Source organism: Pristiophorus japonicus, chromosome 8, assembly GCF_044704955.1.
Source record: "Pristiophorus japonicus isolate sPriJap1 chromosome 8, sPriJap1.hap1, whole genome shotgun sequence".
Classification (NCBI taxonomy): domain Eukaryota; kingdom Metazoa; phylum Chordata; class Chondrichthyes; family Pristiophoridae; genus Pristiophorus; species Pristiophorus japonicus.
The window spans coordinates 13138650-13155438 of NC_091984.1; the positions used below are offsets into that span (position 1 = coordinate 13138650).

A 16789-nucleotide genomic window follows, 5' to 3' on the forward strand; every position below is an offset into this window, starting at 1 on the left:
CGGCGCGGAAGGGTGGGATGCACGAGTGGCGGATGCAGCAGATGTATCAGCGGGGCCTTGCAAAGGGTGAAGCCTGCATCTGCGCCCTCAAACGGGCACCCGCGTTGGAAGGGGTGGGGGCAAGCGGTGAGGACTCCCTGCTTTCCTGTGTCCTGGGCCTTGTGAGGGTACACCAAGTCAGCCTCAGCCATGGCTCAGTGGGCAGCACTCTCGTCTCTGTGGCCAGAAGCTTGTCTGTTCAAGTCGCACTCCAGAGACTTGAGCACAAAATCCAGCCTGAAGCTCCAGTGTAGTACTGAGGGAGCACTGCACTGTCGGAGGTGCCGTCTTTCAGATGAGACGTTCAATTGAGGCCCCGTCTGTCCTCTCTGGTGGATGTAAAAGATCCCATGGCACTATTTAGAAGAGCAGGGGAGTTATCCCCGGTGACCTGTCCAATATTTTAACCTCAACCAACATCACTAAAACAGATTATCTGGTCATTATCTCAGTGCTGTTTTTGGGAGCTTGCTGTGTGCAAATTGGTTGTTTCCTGCATTACAACCGTGACTACATTTCAGAAAGTACTTCGGTGGTTGTAAAGCACTTTGGAACGTCCTGAGGTTGTGAAAGCTGCTACATAAATGCGATCTTCCCTTTCTTTCTTTAGTGGCACACGTAGGGACCACACGGTGGTCAGGGTTGTGACCTGAACCCCTGAAGATTGACCATTGGCCATTTGCTTCGGGGGTCTGGTTGGGGTTAAGTTTGGTTTCGTTACAAAAGGAGGAGGGGCTGATTTTGAGTGCTTGCAGACTGCTGAGGGTGGGGGTCTTTATGACGGATATCCCCCCCCCCTCCCCACGCACCATGGACATACACGTGTGGGATGCTGGCAGACTTCCGCCGGACAACCTTAATCCCTGTGAGTTTGGGCATCGAGTGGTATCAGGCTATTCCACCAACGGCAGGCATCACAGCCCGGGGCAAACCCCCCCCCCCCCCGCCCCACTCTTCCCCCAACACCTAAAGCCCACATGTGCCCTCATCGAGCTGGAACCTGTACAGCAGTTAGTAACAGGAACCCAGACAGATTCCCTCCCACCCTAACCCAGGGTGCTGGGAGCGACTGCAATGGCTTCTGGCACAGGCCAGGGATCAGACCTGGGACCATTGGCCTCTAATGGCTTTGGCAAAGCTGGCAATTGCATTCTGCAAACTGATGTATATACTTTTAATTATCAGCAATAAATTTGACACAGATTAATAAATGTAGCTTTAAACAGCCCCCATAAATTAGATTTAGAAGCGGATTTACAATATCATGATGATTACATGAAATTTTTTACATCAATATCAATGAGGAGTGTCTGGCTTCTCATCACGCATTCTTTTTTAATGTGAAATCTAGTTAGGCAAGTCTTATTGCCTAGTTAACAGCAAATTGGAATTCCCTGGTAGAATGTTCTTTCATGAACTGCAAAGTATTTAGTGCGTATATTGGACAGGCAGGACTGTGGATCATACATAGCTGGCTGAGAGACTGCCCGTGCACCTGGACAATATAAAGCATAGTTCCTGCACCTCGATTCACCTTGGTATCGGGCCACTTGACGTGCCGCCCGGAGTGTGGACCCCCGACCCCACCCCCAGTGGCCTTTCCTCACGTCGGCACCTCTTGTTCCGCCTGCCCGCTGGGCCGAGTGGGGTTGGAGGGAGGAGAGGGGAGGGCCGAGGAAGAAGAAACCATAGCCTAGAATGTGCCATCCAGCTATTTCAGCAAACCAGCGCTGGACGCTATGGTCTGGCCATCTGCTGCCTGCCGGCTTAAGGCGGGCGTTAACCTGCTCATTTTAAACTGCCGACCCCCTCTGCTAAAACTGCAGATGAGGAGAGGTTACGTGATCGGGTTAAACCATATCTCCAAAAGTATTTACTACGAGCTGGAAAAGCTGGTGATTATAATACGCTCGCTCATCACCCCTGTGCTCACTGATCTACCTCGACTCCTAGTCCGGCCACACCTTGATTTTTAAATTCTCATCCGTGTTTTCAAATCCCTCTGTGGCTTCGCCCCTCCCTATCTCTGTAGCCTCCTCCATCCCTACGACCCTCCGAGATTTCTGCGCTCCTCCAATTCTGGCCTCTTGCGATCCCCGATTTCTTTCGCTCCTCTGCTCGCGGCCGTGCCTTCAGCAGCCTGGGCCCCAAGCTCGAATTCCCTCCCTAAACCTCTCCTCCTTTAAGTTACTCCTTAAAACCTACCTCTTCGCCCAAATCTGAAAGCTGGCGTCTTTCGGATGAGACGTTAAGCCGAGTCCCCCCGTCTGCCCTCTCAGATGGACGTAAAAGATCCCATTGCACTATTTGCAGGTTGGTTCTCCCCAATGCCCCAGGCTGACATTTATCCCTGAACCAACATCACTAAAGCAGATTATCTGGCCGTAATCTCCTTGCTGTTTTTGGGAGCTTGCTGTGCGCATATTGGCTGCCACCTTCGCCTACATTACAACAGTGACTACACTTCAAAAAGTACTCAATTGTTAAGTGGTTTGGGACATCTTTTTACAGTCTAGTGCAATACGAACAAAGAACGGCTGTGAAGTAAAACTCACGAAGCACTGAGAAATTGCTTCGGGGGCGGGAGGTCGGGGGAGGGGGGGTGGGGGGCGGTGGCGGTGGAGGAGAACAGAGATGGAGAGAAACAGAAAAGCCAGAATACTTAGCGAAAGGTTCAGATGACAAATTAATTATCTTTTAAATATAAAAATGTGATCAGTTTTGAATTCCAATTTTTAAGGGTTTTATTGGTCCCAATCTCTAAGAGATGCTTCATTGCTCTAGCAAAGAGCCGGCACGGGCACGATGGGCTGAATGGCCTCCCTCCGTGCTGTTTGATTCTATGAACAATGGATCTATTAATTTTTTGTTTCAAAATTCAATGCAACCCTCCTGGGGCCTGATTGTAATCAGCGCTTCACTCGTCTTTAGTTGGTGGAACACATTTGCTTTGAATAGGATACGCCAGACTGAAGGCAGTTGGAGCTGTGATTAGCATCAAGCACCCGAAACAGTGGCAGAGTGAACACGGTCTGTCATCCATCCCATAATGCTGGGCCCTTAAAAGAATAGTCATATAACTCCCGGCCCTTAAAACAAGTTCTGCCTTTCCTGTTTGAGTAAATCTCTTTAAACTGCAGGTTAAAAGGTTTTCACGCTCAGCTTATAGGTTTAGTATCTATTTTTGGTTACTCTGTCTCAATATCTACAAGGCACAAGTCAGGAGTGTGATGGAATACTCTCCACTTGCCTGGATGAGTGCAGCTCCAACAACACTCAAGAAGCTCGACACCATCCAGGACAAAGCAGCCCACTTGATTGGCTCCCTACTTACCACCTTAAACATTCACTCCCTCCACCACCAGCGCACCGTGGCTGCAGTGTGTACCATCTACAAGATGCACTGCAGCAACTCACCAAGCCTTCTTCGGCAGCACCTCCCAAACCCGCAACCTCCACCACCGAGAAGGACAAGGGGCAGCAGGGCGCATGGGAGCACCACCACCTGCAAGTTTCCCTCCAAATCACACACACCATCCCGACTTGGAAATATATCGCATGTTCCTTCATCGTCGCTGGGTCAAAATCCTGCAACTCCCTCCCTAACAGCACTGTGGGAGCACCTTCACCACACGGACTGCAGCGGTTCAAGGCGGCGGCTCACCACCACCTTCTCAAGGGGCAATTGGGGGATGGGCAATAAACTCTGGCTTTGCCAACAATGCCCACATCCCGTTAATGAATGAAAAAAACATAAGCTGCAACGTGATAGAATCGCACTGGGAAATGGGGTTTGATCTGCAGTTCACTTCTTCTCTGCGACAGAGTTCAAAGTGCACAACGCGTGTGATCTTGTGGAGCCGGAGAGACCTTATCCAGAACGATTTGTTTGGGGCCCGGGGGCAGTTTTAAACTGACCCATCTGCCAGGAAACAGATGGAATCGGGCACAAAGCTGGTTCTCCCCCCCCCCCCACCCCTCACCTGATTGTATTGTCCATTGACGTCAATATATGGTCAGGGATACAAAATATTCCGCCCAACCCCGGGGAAATCCAGCCAGGAGAGAGTGAGGTTAAAATGGCTACCCCTAAATAGTGACGGTACAGATGGAATGATTCGGCCCATCGTGCCTGTGCCGGCTCTTGGAAAGATCTATCCAATTACTCCCACTCTTTCCCCATAGTCCTGCAATCTATAATTATCCAATTCCCTTTGAAATTTACTATTGAATCTGCTTCCACCACCCTCTCAGGCAGGGTGTTCCATATTATAACAACTTGTTGGGTAAAAAAAATTCTCCTCACCTCCCCGCTGGTTCTTATCTCATATCTGCGTCCCCTGGTTACTGACCCTCTTGCCATGGGGAAACAGCGTCTCCATATCTACTCTGTCAAAACACCTCATAGTTTTGCACAGATGTTAATTAAAGATTACTAGCCAATGGCTCTGGCATACAGGTCATCTGAAAAACCCTTTACAGATCTCAAAACCAAACTGAGAAATTGATTTAAAATAGATTGTACAACGCTAGAATCTAGTGCATAGGCTTTCAAACTGGGGTCGGACAAGATGGGGCGAGGGGGGGGGTGGGTGGAGGGGTTGACATCACAGTCTCGCCTGAGTGGGGCCGATGCAGGATGTTTTCAGAACTCTTTAGCCCGAACGGTGCTTCCACACAGTTGTGTTAATATTTTCAAAGGGTCCCCAGGTATGTGTCACTGTTCAAGGGGTTCCTGACTGTGTGTCAGTATTTTCAAGAGGGGGAGGGGGAGGCAGTGGCATTGGGGCCAGGATTGTGCCAATATTTTCGAGGGGTCCAGGGTGTGTACCAAGAGGGGGGGGAAACCCAGGAATCTGTTGATATTTTCAAAGGTCTATGGATGTGTGCGCGTGTCAATATTTTCAAGAAGTCCCTGCTTGCGTATGTGCGCGCATCAATATGTACTGGGGTCCGAGAGACTGCGTCTGCATATTTCCAGGGGAGCGGGGGGGGGGTTCCCTGCAATAATGTCAATATTTGCAGCACTGTCCCAGGTGGAACAGTTTACAAAGCACTGCGGTAATTAGACATCGGGTTGCAAAAGGAGTCACTTACTTTTTTCTGAAGAGCGCAGTGAAATATAAAAATAAACATCCCTTGGAATGCGTTGAATATTGTGAAGAGATAGGCCATTACGACAGACTCCTCGTTGATGAATAGCAATCCGAATGCCCACGTCAAGCCAAGTAAAAACAGAAGAGCAAAAGCGCCTAGAACCCAAGACCTGCGGGGCAAAAAGAAAATAAACCTGCTTAGGTTAAAGCCTATATAAGCACCGCATTAAGGACATATCCGAACAGCAGCTTTTAATCGTTATTACTGCAGCTGCCTTCTCCAGTAAGCAGATTAAGATGTGCATGATCTCTCCTTCTATTAGTTTGATTCTAAGCAGGTTTCTGTCACTTTAGAGCTTCAGCTTATGTGAGGGATACTTGCAATTTCCACTCTTGTTACTGACCTTCACTTTAAGCCAGTAGAGGTATATGAAAAGCGCTTGGGTTGAAATGGTACTGTGCGATATTAGCAATCGACGCCTTTATGTGTTGGCGTGACCTGTATACTGGCTGCTGATTGAACGAAAATTACATAGGATTACATCGGATATACGGCACAGAAACAGGCCATTCAGCCCAACCAGTCCATGCCAGCGTTTATGCTCCACTTGAGCCTCCTCCTGTCTTTTCCCATCTAAATCTATCAGCATTACCCTCAATTCCCTTCTCCCTCATATGTTTGTCCAGTCTCCCCTTAAGTGCATCAATACTATTCGCTTCAACCACTCCCTGTGGTAGCGAGTTCCACATTCTCACCACTCTTTGGGTAAAGAAGTTTCTTCTGAATTCCCTACTGGATATCTTGGTTGATGATTTCTTATATTGATGGCCTCTAATTATGCTCTTCCCCACAAGTGGAAACATTCTCTCTGTATCCACTCTATCAAAACCTCTCATAATTCTAAAGACCTCTATTGGGTCATCACTCAGCCTTTTTTTTCCCCCCCAAGAGGAAAGAGACCCAGCCTATTCATCCTTTCCTGATAGGTATACCCTCGCATTTCTGATATCATCCTTGTAAATCTTCTCTGCACCCTCTCCAGTGCCGCTATATTCTTTTTATACAATGCGAACAGATGTTGACCCAAATCAATAGCAGATAAGGAATTTCAACCTTGACATGAGTAATGTAACTCACATTTTGTTTTTACGCTGTTTTGCTAAATGGAACGGTAATTAAAATCTCAACAAGCCATGGAACAGATGAAGCCTGAGACCTACTTTTATGCACCAGGCCAAAAACAAAATGGCCAAATTTAGTTTCAGGATTTACGGTAATCCATCTCTCACACTGTACATGAAAGTACAAAATAACAACTACCAGAAGATCATTTCTTAGAAATTTGTTCCTGGGATGAGGGTGACGCTGGCAAGGCCAGCTAGTTTTGCCCATCCTTAGTTGCCCTGAGATGGTAGCTGGTGGTGGTTGGGCCTTCTTCCTGAACCGTTGCAGTTCATATGTGGAGTTAGTAGAGACAGATTTGTCAGCACCTCTAGGATTCTTGCAAAAAAAAAAGCAGCAGTGTGGGAAAAAAAAAGAGAAACCCGCGTCGGGAAGGAGCGATAAACTGATTCTGTAAATTTAGCTTCGGGCTAATGCTCTTACTTGAGGTGTGGCTTATTATCCTCATAGCTAGAATGCATTATAAGCAGAAAGAGAGACAAAAATAAAAATTAGACAATATTGAATGCAAAAATGAATTTTAAGTAAGCGCTTACACAATTATATTTGAAGAAATTAATGTTTTCTTTAAATATAAAAAAAAAATAAGGCAAATGCCGGCTATTAGATATATATCCAAATATTTCTAATATGGAAACTGTCAAACATGTTTTAGAAAAGTTTAGAAAACTTGCGGCCAGAATTAAGGTAATTATTACGTCGTCAAAAAAAATTACTCAAGCCACAAAGTATTAAATCATGCATTAATAATAGTCTTTTTTATGCATGATTTTTTTCCTTACCCGGGTAAGTCTGTGTTATAGTAGCCATCGCATACACGGTAATTACTGGTGTAGATGAGAAGAAGCAAAAGGGCAAGGAAGAAAAGAGAGAGAAAGAGAGAGAGGTCCTACAGATTAGCTCTCTCTCTTCATGCAGCATGCAGTGAACATGGCGTTCACATATCCTGCCATCTAACATCAGTCTTAAACACTACAGCATCATTCAAATAATGACATTTGCTTCTAGTTTGGTGCCATCTCTCCTCTCCCCTTTGCTAAAGTGTTGACCACTTGCTGGGCTCCTGCACTTTTTTTGTTTTTGCTTGTACGCACCCAGTTGGTGGCTGGCTATTTGACAGCGGCGTGCATTGTAGCTCCCGGCCTCAACCAAACGCCCAAGGACGCTGACTTGGCAGCAGGAGTCAACAGGCAGCAAGCAAGAGTGGGAAGGAACCCCGACAGATTTTTCTGTCTCTCTCTCTCCCTCCCTCCCTCCCTCCTCACCCTATTTGTCCCATAGCAGCACTGCTGCGAATCACCCTGACTGCAACTCTGGCCTGACTCCAACCTTGGTGGGGGTGGGGAGCGGGTGGTTGGGATAGCCTTCTGGTCTGTATGGCTCAGTCGCACAATTGCATCACCAAGTGTACCATCAGCGGAGGTTTGGGATTTCTGCACTCAATTATTTTTCTGCAGTCCAAACGATATGTTGTGGCCATGTGTGTGATACAGGCTGCGTCAGTGCATAAACGTGAAGGCAGCAAAATGCTAAGCCAGTCAAATGCTAACAGATAGGAATAAAAATGATATCACACAGACCCTCACAAAGTATTCGACATACATAACGTGCTCAATAAAAAAATACTTTTTTTTTTCAATGGTTTGCACTGGGAGAAGGTTAGGTGACTTTATATATGGTTAGAACATTTTAATTCTCTCACATTAAGTGTGGTGATGAATCATACAGGACAGAAGGCGGCCATTCGGCCCATTGTGCCTGTGCTGACTCTTTGAAAGGACTCTCCAATTAGTCCCACTTCCCGCTGCTCTTTCCCCGTAGCCCTGCAAAGTTATCCTTTCCAAGCGGAGATCCAATTTCATTTTGAACGTTACTACTGAATCTGCTTCTACCACCCTTTCAGGCAGTGCAGCGCAATCCAGATTGTAACAACTGTTAGTTCTGCATTTCCCACAACACACAATATTGTTATAAAAACAGCATGTTCCATCATTATTCTGTGCAAATATCACATGGTGCCACACAGTTGACATGTAATCGAGAAGCTAAGCCTGCAGTTATCACAGACACAATGAACAGCCTCCCTATCTGCCGACAAACACGCAGTTAAGTCTCTTAAGAATGCAAGATTACGAAGGAATTCTTTCCAGAATACAGGAGAAAGAAGCCATTTAGCAAAAACAAACTCCATTAAATCACGGCAAACACACATCACACACGGCGTTTTTAAAATTCCAAATGAAATGACTGCATTTCTGACAAACCTGAGTCCCCAAGACTGAGATTTACACCGGCTTGATTGCTGTTCAATTCTCAAATTACCCTCTAATGCTGGTAAACATCTCTTGACCTTTCGGGCGTGTTATGGAAGATATGAACCACTCTCCCGGCCACAGTTGCTGGGGTTGGGGGGGGGCGGGGGGGAAGGGGGAAGGGAGGAGACAGGAAGTCACAGAGCGCTGCAGTCTCCCTGGAAACCAGTTCCTCAATGGACAGAGTTTTATTTTTTAAAAGCAACAACACTGTGGGTTTCTTCACCCCCCCCACCCCACTCCAACCCGCCCACCCACCCAATTCCCGCCACTTACTTGATGTTCTCCAACCTGCTCGAGTCCGGTTTCAAGGTCGGTGTGTGCTTCACCATTTTGTACACGGTGATGATCAGGAAGATGATGTTGACCTGTTGACAAAATAAAGGATCAGTCCTGGCTTCCAACAAAAATTAAGTCCTCTGGTGGTGTTGGGGGTTGGGGCGTCCAAAACGTGGGTCCCCAAAAGTTAGAGCCAGGCCGTTCAGGGGCGATGTCAGGAATCACTTATTTCCACACAAAAGGTACTGGAAATCTGGAACTCTCTCCCCAAAAAGTTGTTGGGATTGGAGGATCAATTGAAAACGTCAAAACTGAGACCAATAGATTTTTGTCGGGTAAGGATTATGGAACCAAGGCAGGAAGATCAAGTTTAAATAGAGATAAGCCATGGACTGATTGAATGGTGGGACAGGCTCGAGGGGCTGAATGGCCCACTCCTGTTCCCATGTTCCCAGAATGGCACATTCCAGGGCCTTTTCTTTTCCTTATATAACTAATGAGCAGTGTTAGATTTGAAAGAGCAAAGAAGATTTGAACCTTCTCCCCGTGTAAGCATTAAGGTTCCTTCCTGAGGGAAATATAAGGTTTGCATGAATTTTGACTGTGTGGTTTTAATACTGTGCTAAATCCTCAACAGAAAAATCCAACTATTGAATATTAAGTACAGCACGGTTACAAGAGACATTGATTTGAAACATTTATTTTGCCTTTCAAATCAATATTCCCAGAAACAGACCATTCACAACCAGTTAGTCTGTGACGGGGAGGCTCCTGCTGTGCAGAAAGGGGCCCAAACACTTATTAAAATACACGGATGAATTTAAAGTATCAGAATGTATTGATGTTGCGACAGACTCACTGTCACCATTAGGAGGCAGTCGTATAAGAGGGTTCATAGAAACATATAAAATAGGTGCAGGAGTAGGCCATTCGGCCCTTCGAGCCTACACCACCATTCAAGAAGATCATGGCTGATCATGCAACTTCAGTACCCCATTCCTGCTTTCTCTCCATACCCCTTGATCCCTTTAGCCATAAGGGCCACATCTAACTCCCTTTTGAATGTATCCAATGAACTGGCCTCAACAACTTTCTGTGGTAGAGAATACCACAGGTTCAAAATTCTCCAAGTGAAAAAGTTTTTCCTCATCTTGGTTCTAAATGGCTTGCCTCTTATCCTTAGACTATGACCCCTAGTTCTGGACTTCCCCAACATCGGAAACATTCTTCCTGCATCTAACCTCTCAAATCCCGTCAGAACTTTATATGGTTCTATGAGATCCTCTAAATTCTTCCAAATTGCAGTGAATATAAGCCTAGTCGATCCAGTCTTTCTTCATATGTCAGTCCTGTCATCCCGGGAATCAGTCTGGTGAACCTTCGCTGCACTCCCTCAATAGCAAGAATGTCCTTCCTCAGATTAGGAGACCAAAATGTACACAATATTCAAGGTGTGGCCTCACCAAGGCCCTGTATAACTGCAGTAAGACCTCCTTGCTCCTATACTCAAATCCTCTCGCTATGAAGGCCAACATGCCATTTGCCTTCTTCATCGCCTGCTGTACCTGCATGCCAACTTTCAATGACTGGTGTACCATGACACCCAGGTCTTTTTACACCTCCCCTTTTCCTAATCTGTCACCATTCAGATAATATTCTGCCTCCCTATTTTGCCGCCAAAGTGGATAACCTCACATTTATCTACATTATACCGCCTCTGCCATGCATTTGCTCACTCACCTAACCTGTCCAATTCACCCTGCAGCCTCTTAGCATCATCCTCACAGCTCACACTGCCACCCAGTTTAGTGTCATCTGCAAACTTGGAGATATTACATTCAATTCCTTCGTCTAAATCATTAATGTATATTGTATATAGCTGGGGTCCCAGCACTGAGCCCTGCGGCACCCCACTGCCTGCCATTCTGAAAAGGACTCGTTTATTCCCACTCTCTGCTTCCTGTCTGCCAACCAGTTCTCTATCCATGTCAATACATTACCCCCAATACCATGTGCATTAATTTTGCACACTAATCTCTTGTGTGGGACCTTGTCAAAAGCCTTTTGAAAGTCCAAATACTCCACATCCACTGGTTCTCCCTTGACCACTCTACTAGTTACTTCCTCAAAAAATTCTAGAAGGTTTGTCAAGCATGATTTCCCTTTCATAAATCCATGCTGACTTGGACCGATCATGTCACTGCTTTCCAAATGCGTTGCTATTACATCTTTAATAATTGATTCCAACATTTTCCCCACCACGGATGTCAGGTTAGCCGGTCTATAATTCCCTGTTTTCTCTCTCACTCCTTTTTTAAAAATTGTGGTTACATTAGCTACCCTCCAATTCTTAGGAACTGATCCAGAGTCTATAGAATGTTGGAAAATGACCACCAATGCATCCACTATTTCTTGGGCCACTTCCTTAAGTATTCTGGGATGCAGACTATCAGGCCCTGGTGATTTATTGGCCTTCAATCCCATCAATTTCCCTAACACAATTTCCTGACTAAAAAGGATTTCCTTCAGTTCCTCCTTCTTGCTAGACCCTTGGTCCCCTAGTATTTCCGGAAGGTTATTTGTGTCTTCCTTCGTGAAGACAGAACCAAAGTATTTGTTCAATTGGTCTGCCATTTCTTTGTTCCCCATTATAAATTCACCTGATTCTGACTGCAAGGGACCTACGTTTGTCTTCACTAATCGTTTTCTCTTTACATACCTAAAGAAGCTTTTGCAGTCAGTTTTTATGTTTCCAGCAAGCTTCCTCTCATACTCTATTTCCCCCCTCCTAATTAAACCCTTTGCCCTCCTCTGCTGAATTCTAAATTTCTTCCAGTCCTCAGGTTTGCCAATTTATATGCTTCTTCCTTGGATTTAACACTATCCCTAATTTCCTTTGTTAGCCACGGTTGAGCCACCTTCCCCGTTTTATTATTACTCCAGACAGAGATGTACAATTGTTGAAGTTCATCCATGTGATCTTTAAATGTCTGCCATTGCCTATCCACCATCAACCCTTTTAGTATCATTCGCCAGACTATCCTAGCCAATTCACATCTCATACCATCGAAGTTACCTTTCTTTAAGTTCAGGACCCTCGTCTCTGAATTAACTGTGTCACTCTCCATCTTAATGAAGAATTCTACCATATTATGGTCACTCTTCCCCAAGAGGCCACACACAAGATTGCCAATTAATCGTCTCTCATTACACAAGACCGCAATAGCGTACAAACCCACAGGCAATGGGAGAAGTAAGGGAATCAAGGGATATGGGGATAGTGCAGGAAAGAGGAGTTGATGTCGAAGATCAGCAATGATCTCATTGAATGGCGGAGCAGGCTCGAAGGGCCGAATGGCCTACTCCTGCTCCTATTTATTATGTTTCTTATGTTCTTATGAACGTACGGCTCAGTTCGAGGAAACTTGGTCCAAAGTAACTACGTCAAAAGAAATGATTTTCTGACATGGCTCAGTACAAAAGCTAATGTAGGCAACTACTTAGCTTACAACATATTCAAAACATTCTTTGCTCAGACTATTCATTACGAAGTGAATCAAGTAGGGAATGCTTGACTTTTTTTTACCCTCTTCTTTCAATAATTCACACAATCATCGTGGGTTGAAAGTCTATTGCCTGGAATAATAAAATCGTATCAACTTTAATGTGCTCGCATAAAAAATCTTCTGCATTAAAGGAGGTAGGTGTTAATGGGTTTGGAAGAGGATCAGAAGGTTGCAGGCATTTGAATCGTTAGAATGCCTGCTAAGAGAGGTAAGGGAAGGACTTTAAGAAGGGGAGCAACATGTGGCATTGGTAGTTTGGTGGGGGAGGAGAGTGCAGAACTTTGATTTTAATCCCCCATACCCGACAAGAACGGGGCATATGGAGGGGTTTAAAATACTGATAGTGTGGCACCGTTTTAACAGGCCGGTTTGCAGGCAGAATGAGAAGAGTGCTGCAATATTGTGGGGTGAGATGTTAAACCGCTCGTTCAGGTGAATGTAGATGGTCCCATGGTACTATTCAAAGAATGGCACAGAGTTGTCTTGGCCAATATTCCTCCCCAACCATCACCGCAATTAAAACCCCAGATTTATTTTGTTTGCTGCTTTGGGGACCTTTTTGGCTGCAAATTGACTGCTGCATTTATCGACAGAGCAGTGATTGCACTTCACAAGTAACTCGATGAAAGAAAGTAGAAAGAACTTGCATTTATATAGCACCTTTCAGGAACTCCGGACATACCAAGCCACTTTAAAACCAATTAAATCCTTTTTTTTTTTTAAAAGTATAATCACTGTTGTAACAATGCAGGAAATGGGGCAACTAATTTGCACGTAGCAAGATCCAACAAAAAGCAATGTGATAACGACCAAATAATCTGTTTTAGTAATGCTAGTTGAGGGATAAATATTGGCCAGGACAGCGGAGATTATTCTCCTGCTCTTCATTGAAATAGTGCCGTGGGATCTTTTACGTCGCCCAAAAAGGCAGACGGGGCCTCGGTTTAACGTCTCATCTGAAAGACGGCACCCCTGACTGTGCAGCACTCTCTCAGCACTGCACTTGTGTGCCAGCCTAGATTTTGTGCTCAGGTTTCTAGAGTGGGATTTAAACCCACAAGCTTCCGTCTCAGAAGATGACATGAAAGGCGCTGTTTAAGTACAAATTCCCTTTCTTCTTTTAAATGTTACACGGTGTAATTCCTGAGCACATACATCATTACAAAATGAAGTTGCAAGTCAATAACGGGGAGATATTTACGAGCTGTGAGAGAGTCCAAGTTTTTTAAGATCTCGCTGTTTTAAATTGTTTATTAATTTGATTTTAAAATGTGCATTAAACTTATTTCAAAAAAACAAAAGTGAGAGCTTATATACTTCTGGAAATCCCCACCTTCGTTACAGATTCCTGGGAAATAATTATTGGTTTTGTTACCACAGCAACCTGCATTTATATATCTCCTTTAACGCAGTAAAATGTCCCAAGGAGCTTCACAGGAGCGCTATCCGACACTGATCCACATAAAGAGATATTAGGACAGGTGACCAAAAGTTTGATCAGAGAGGTAGGTTTTAAGGAGCGACTTTAAGGAGAAAGGTGAGGTAGAGCAGTGGAGAGGGTTAGGCAGGGAGTTCCAAAGCTTAGGGCCCCCAGCAGCTGAAAGCACATTAAAATCAGGGATGCGCAAGGTGCCAGAATTGGAGATCGCAGAGGGTTGTTGGGCTGGAGGAGGTTACAGAGATAGGGAGGTGCGAGGCCATGGAGGCAGTCGAGGACAAGGATGAGAATTTGAATTGCTGGCAAAGCTGAGACTATTGATCCCATTTCACTCTCCATTTTTCTTCTGTCAAAGATGTTGGAGCTAACAGAGAGGCTGAGCAATACGCAGATAAAGTCATCGCCTCATCATTTTCTTTTCACTAAATGGTAAGTGGCTGAAGCAATCTACAGGAGTTTAAAGAGTTGAACTGTAGCCTACAGTTTACTGGAGCGCAGAGTGTATATTATAGCCATCAACCTGCCCAGTCAAATCACATCCACCACAAGCTTGGAACAGTTTAAAATTCATTTCACACAGCCCGCAGAGCTGACATGGATACAATGAGAGACGAGCAGCGAAACACCGTTCGAAAGTAACCTATCTGAACCAAACATGTTTCCACTCCCTGTAGCCTCCCCGGAGCCCACCCGTCCGTTTCCTACTGAAAGTGGCTGGCTTGTTTCTGAGGACTGTTCGCTGCCAGCCATGCAAAAAAAAACATTCCTCTCTCCAGGACCGACGGGCCGCGAGATTGCTCGCGGAAGAAAGGCTCAGAGAGCGTGTGTGCGAGACTGAACTCTGAGTGAACCGAATTAAATATTAACGGTGCAGATGGAGCTGTCGAAATGATAAGTACAGCTATTGACGTACCATGATCCAAGCTTTCATTAAAGCATTTCAGGCATACTAATGGTATCCCAATGCTCATTATGTGTGCACAGTTTGCTCATAGATATGATAACCTTCAGGCCACAGGCACAGCAGTTCAAAGGAATGCTGGAAGCTGATATAATTGTCCCTTTGTGTGGGAGAGAAGGGGGGCTTCTATTAGTGGGAATATTTGGGCATGTTGTGGGCGGGTGGGGGGGGGTGGGGAGAAACAGCTTTACAAATACATTAGAGCAGACAGTTTATGATATTCCACCATACAAATGATTCACTAGGTTTCCATGTGCCTTGAACCCTCCCAGATATCTCTTAATGAACACAGTTCCCATCCTCCATTGTGTTCTATAACATGCAAGGTAATATTCCAGACCCCCACCCCCACCTCCCAGTTTGTCTTTCAGCCTGGTGGGACGGTGAGAGGGCAAAGCAATTGGAAGAGTAGAATTACTCACAGGAACTGTCCTACTGCCCTTTGATTGCGATCGCTGTTTTCATTCCAGTGTTGGGAATACTGCTGCCTCCCTGGTCCCCTTCAGTCGCAGGACTAAATGATTCGTGAGTGGATAACGATGCCATGCGAGGGAAAAGACGATTCTGCTGTGGGCACGTATGGCCAATGTGTCCTGAGTACCATTCAGCCGGGCTCTTAACAGATTACTCTTGCTCTGGCCTGCAGTCACCAATATCGCGGCAGTTACAATAAATTCCAGGCTGACACTCCCAGAGCAATGTTGAGGGAGCACTGCACTGTCGGAGATGCCATCTTTCAGATGAGATGTAAAAGATCCCATTGCACTATTTCGAAGAAGAGCAGGGGAGTTCTCCCCGGTGTCGTGGCCAATAATTATCCCGCAATCAACATGATAAAAATAACAGATTACCTGGTCATTATCACATTGCTGTTTTGTGGGAGCTTGCTGTGCGCAAATTGGCTGCCGCGTTTCCCACATTACAACAGTGACTACATTCCAAAAGTACTTCGTTGGCTGTAAAGTGCTTTGAGACACCGGTGGTTGTGAAAGGCGCTATATAAATCCAAGTCTTTCTTTCTATCCAAGTTAATAATTGATGTCAAACAAAACTCTCTGCCGACATCAACTTGCAGTTATATAGCACCTTTACCGTAGTAAAACGTTCCACAGTGCTTCTCAGGAGCACAGAGATGATTTGACACCAAGCCACATGAAGAGAGAGGTGACCAAAAGGTCACAGAGTTAGGTTTTAAAGATCGTCTTAAAGGAGGGGATAGAGGCCAAGAGGTTTAGGAAGGGAATTCCAGAGCTTAGGGCCCAGGCAACTGAAGGCACAGCTGCCAATGGTGAGACGAAAGAAATCAGGGATGCTCAAGAGGCCAGAAGTGGAGGAACACAGAGATCTCAGAGGGTTGTAGGGCTGGAGGAGGTTACCGGGAACAAGTGCAGGTCAGGGAGTGCAGGAGATGAGTAAATGGGCCTCGATGCAAATTAGGATATGGGCAGCAGAGTCTGAGAGGAACTGACTTTACAGAACAAGTTCAGCACAACAACAGCCACGTTATGTAACCGGGGCACCATCAACACCAAATTACCAGTCAAGGAAAACTCAATAATCCCGTTGAAAAGACATTCCCACGACTTGGATTCTTTGATTTTTGGTCGTTAAAAGAAAAGACTTCAGCTGTGAGGCTCTGTTTGCCGGAGTCACGTACGAGTTCCTGCTCTGTGCACACTGGTGCCAGGGACATTATTCTGACAAACTGCTTATTTATGACAAACAGAGGCGGCTGAGTAGGGTTGCTGCAGTTGGTCTCAACACTCCTGTTAGCCTTGGCTCGGTGGGAAGCACTCTCGCCCGAGTCAGAAAGTCGTGGGTTCAAGTCCTACTCCAGAGACCTGAGCACAGAATCTAGGCTGGCACTCCCAGTGCAGTACTGAGGGAGTGCTGCGCCGTCGGAGGCGCCGGCTTT

The 16789-nt window shown here is 45.6% G+C and overlaps 1 protein-coding gene across 11 annotated transcripts in view; it reads right to left on the reverse strand.

The window, feature by feature from the left end:
* Positions 1–16789, reverse strand: part of adgrl2a (adhesion G protein-coupled receptor L2a) — a 544699-nt gene that overhangs the window by 26832 nt on the left and 501078 nt on the right. For all 11 annotated transcript variants that reach the window (XM_070886520.1, XM_070886511.1, XM_070886513.1 and 8 more), the window contains 2 exons: positions 8907–8998; positions 5137–5305 (listed from right to left, as the gene is read on the reverse strand). In XM_070886520.1, coding sequence (XP_070742621.1) covers positions 5137–5305; positions 8907–8998 — 261 coding nt within the window. The remainder of the gene's footprint in view (positions 1–5136; positions 5306–8906; positions 8999–16789) is intronic.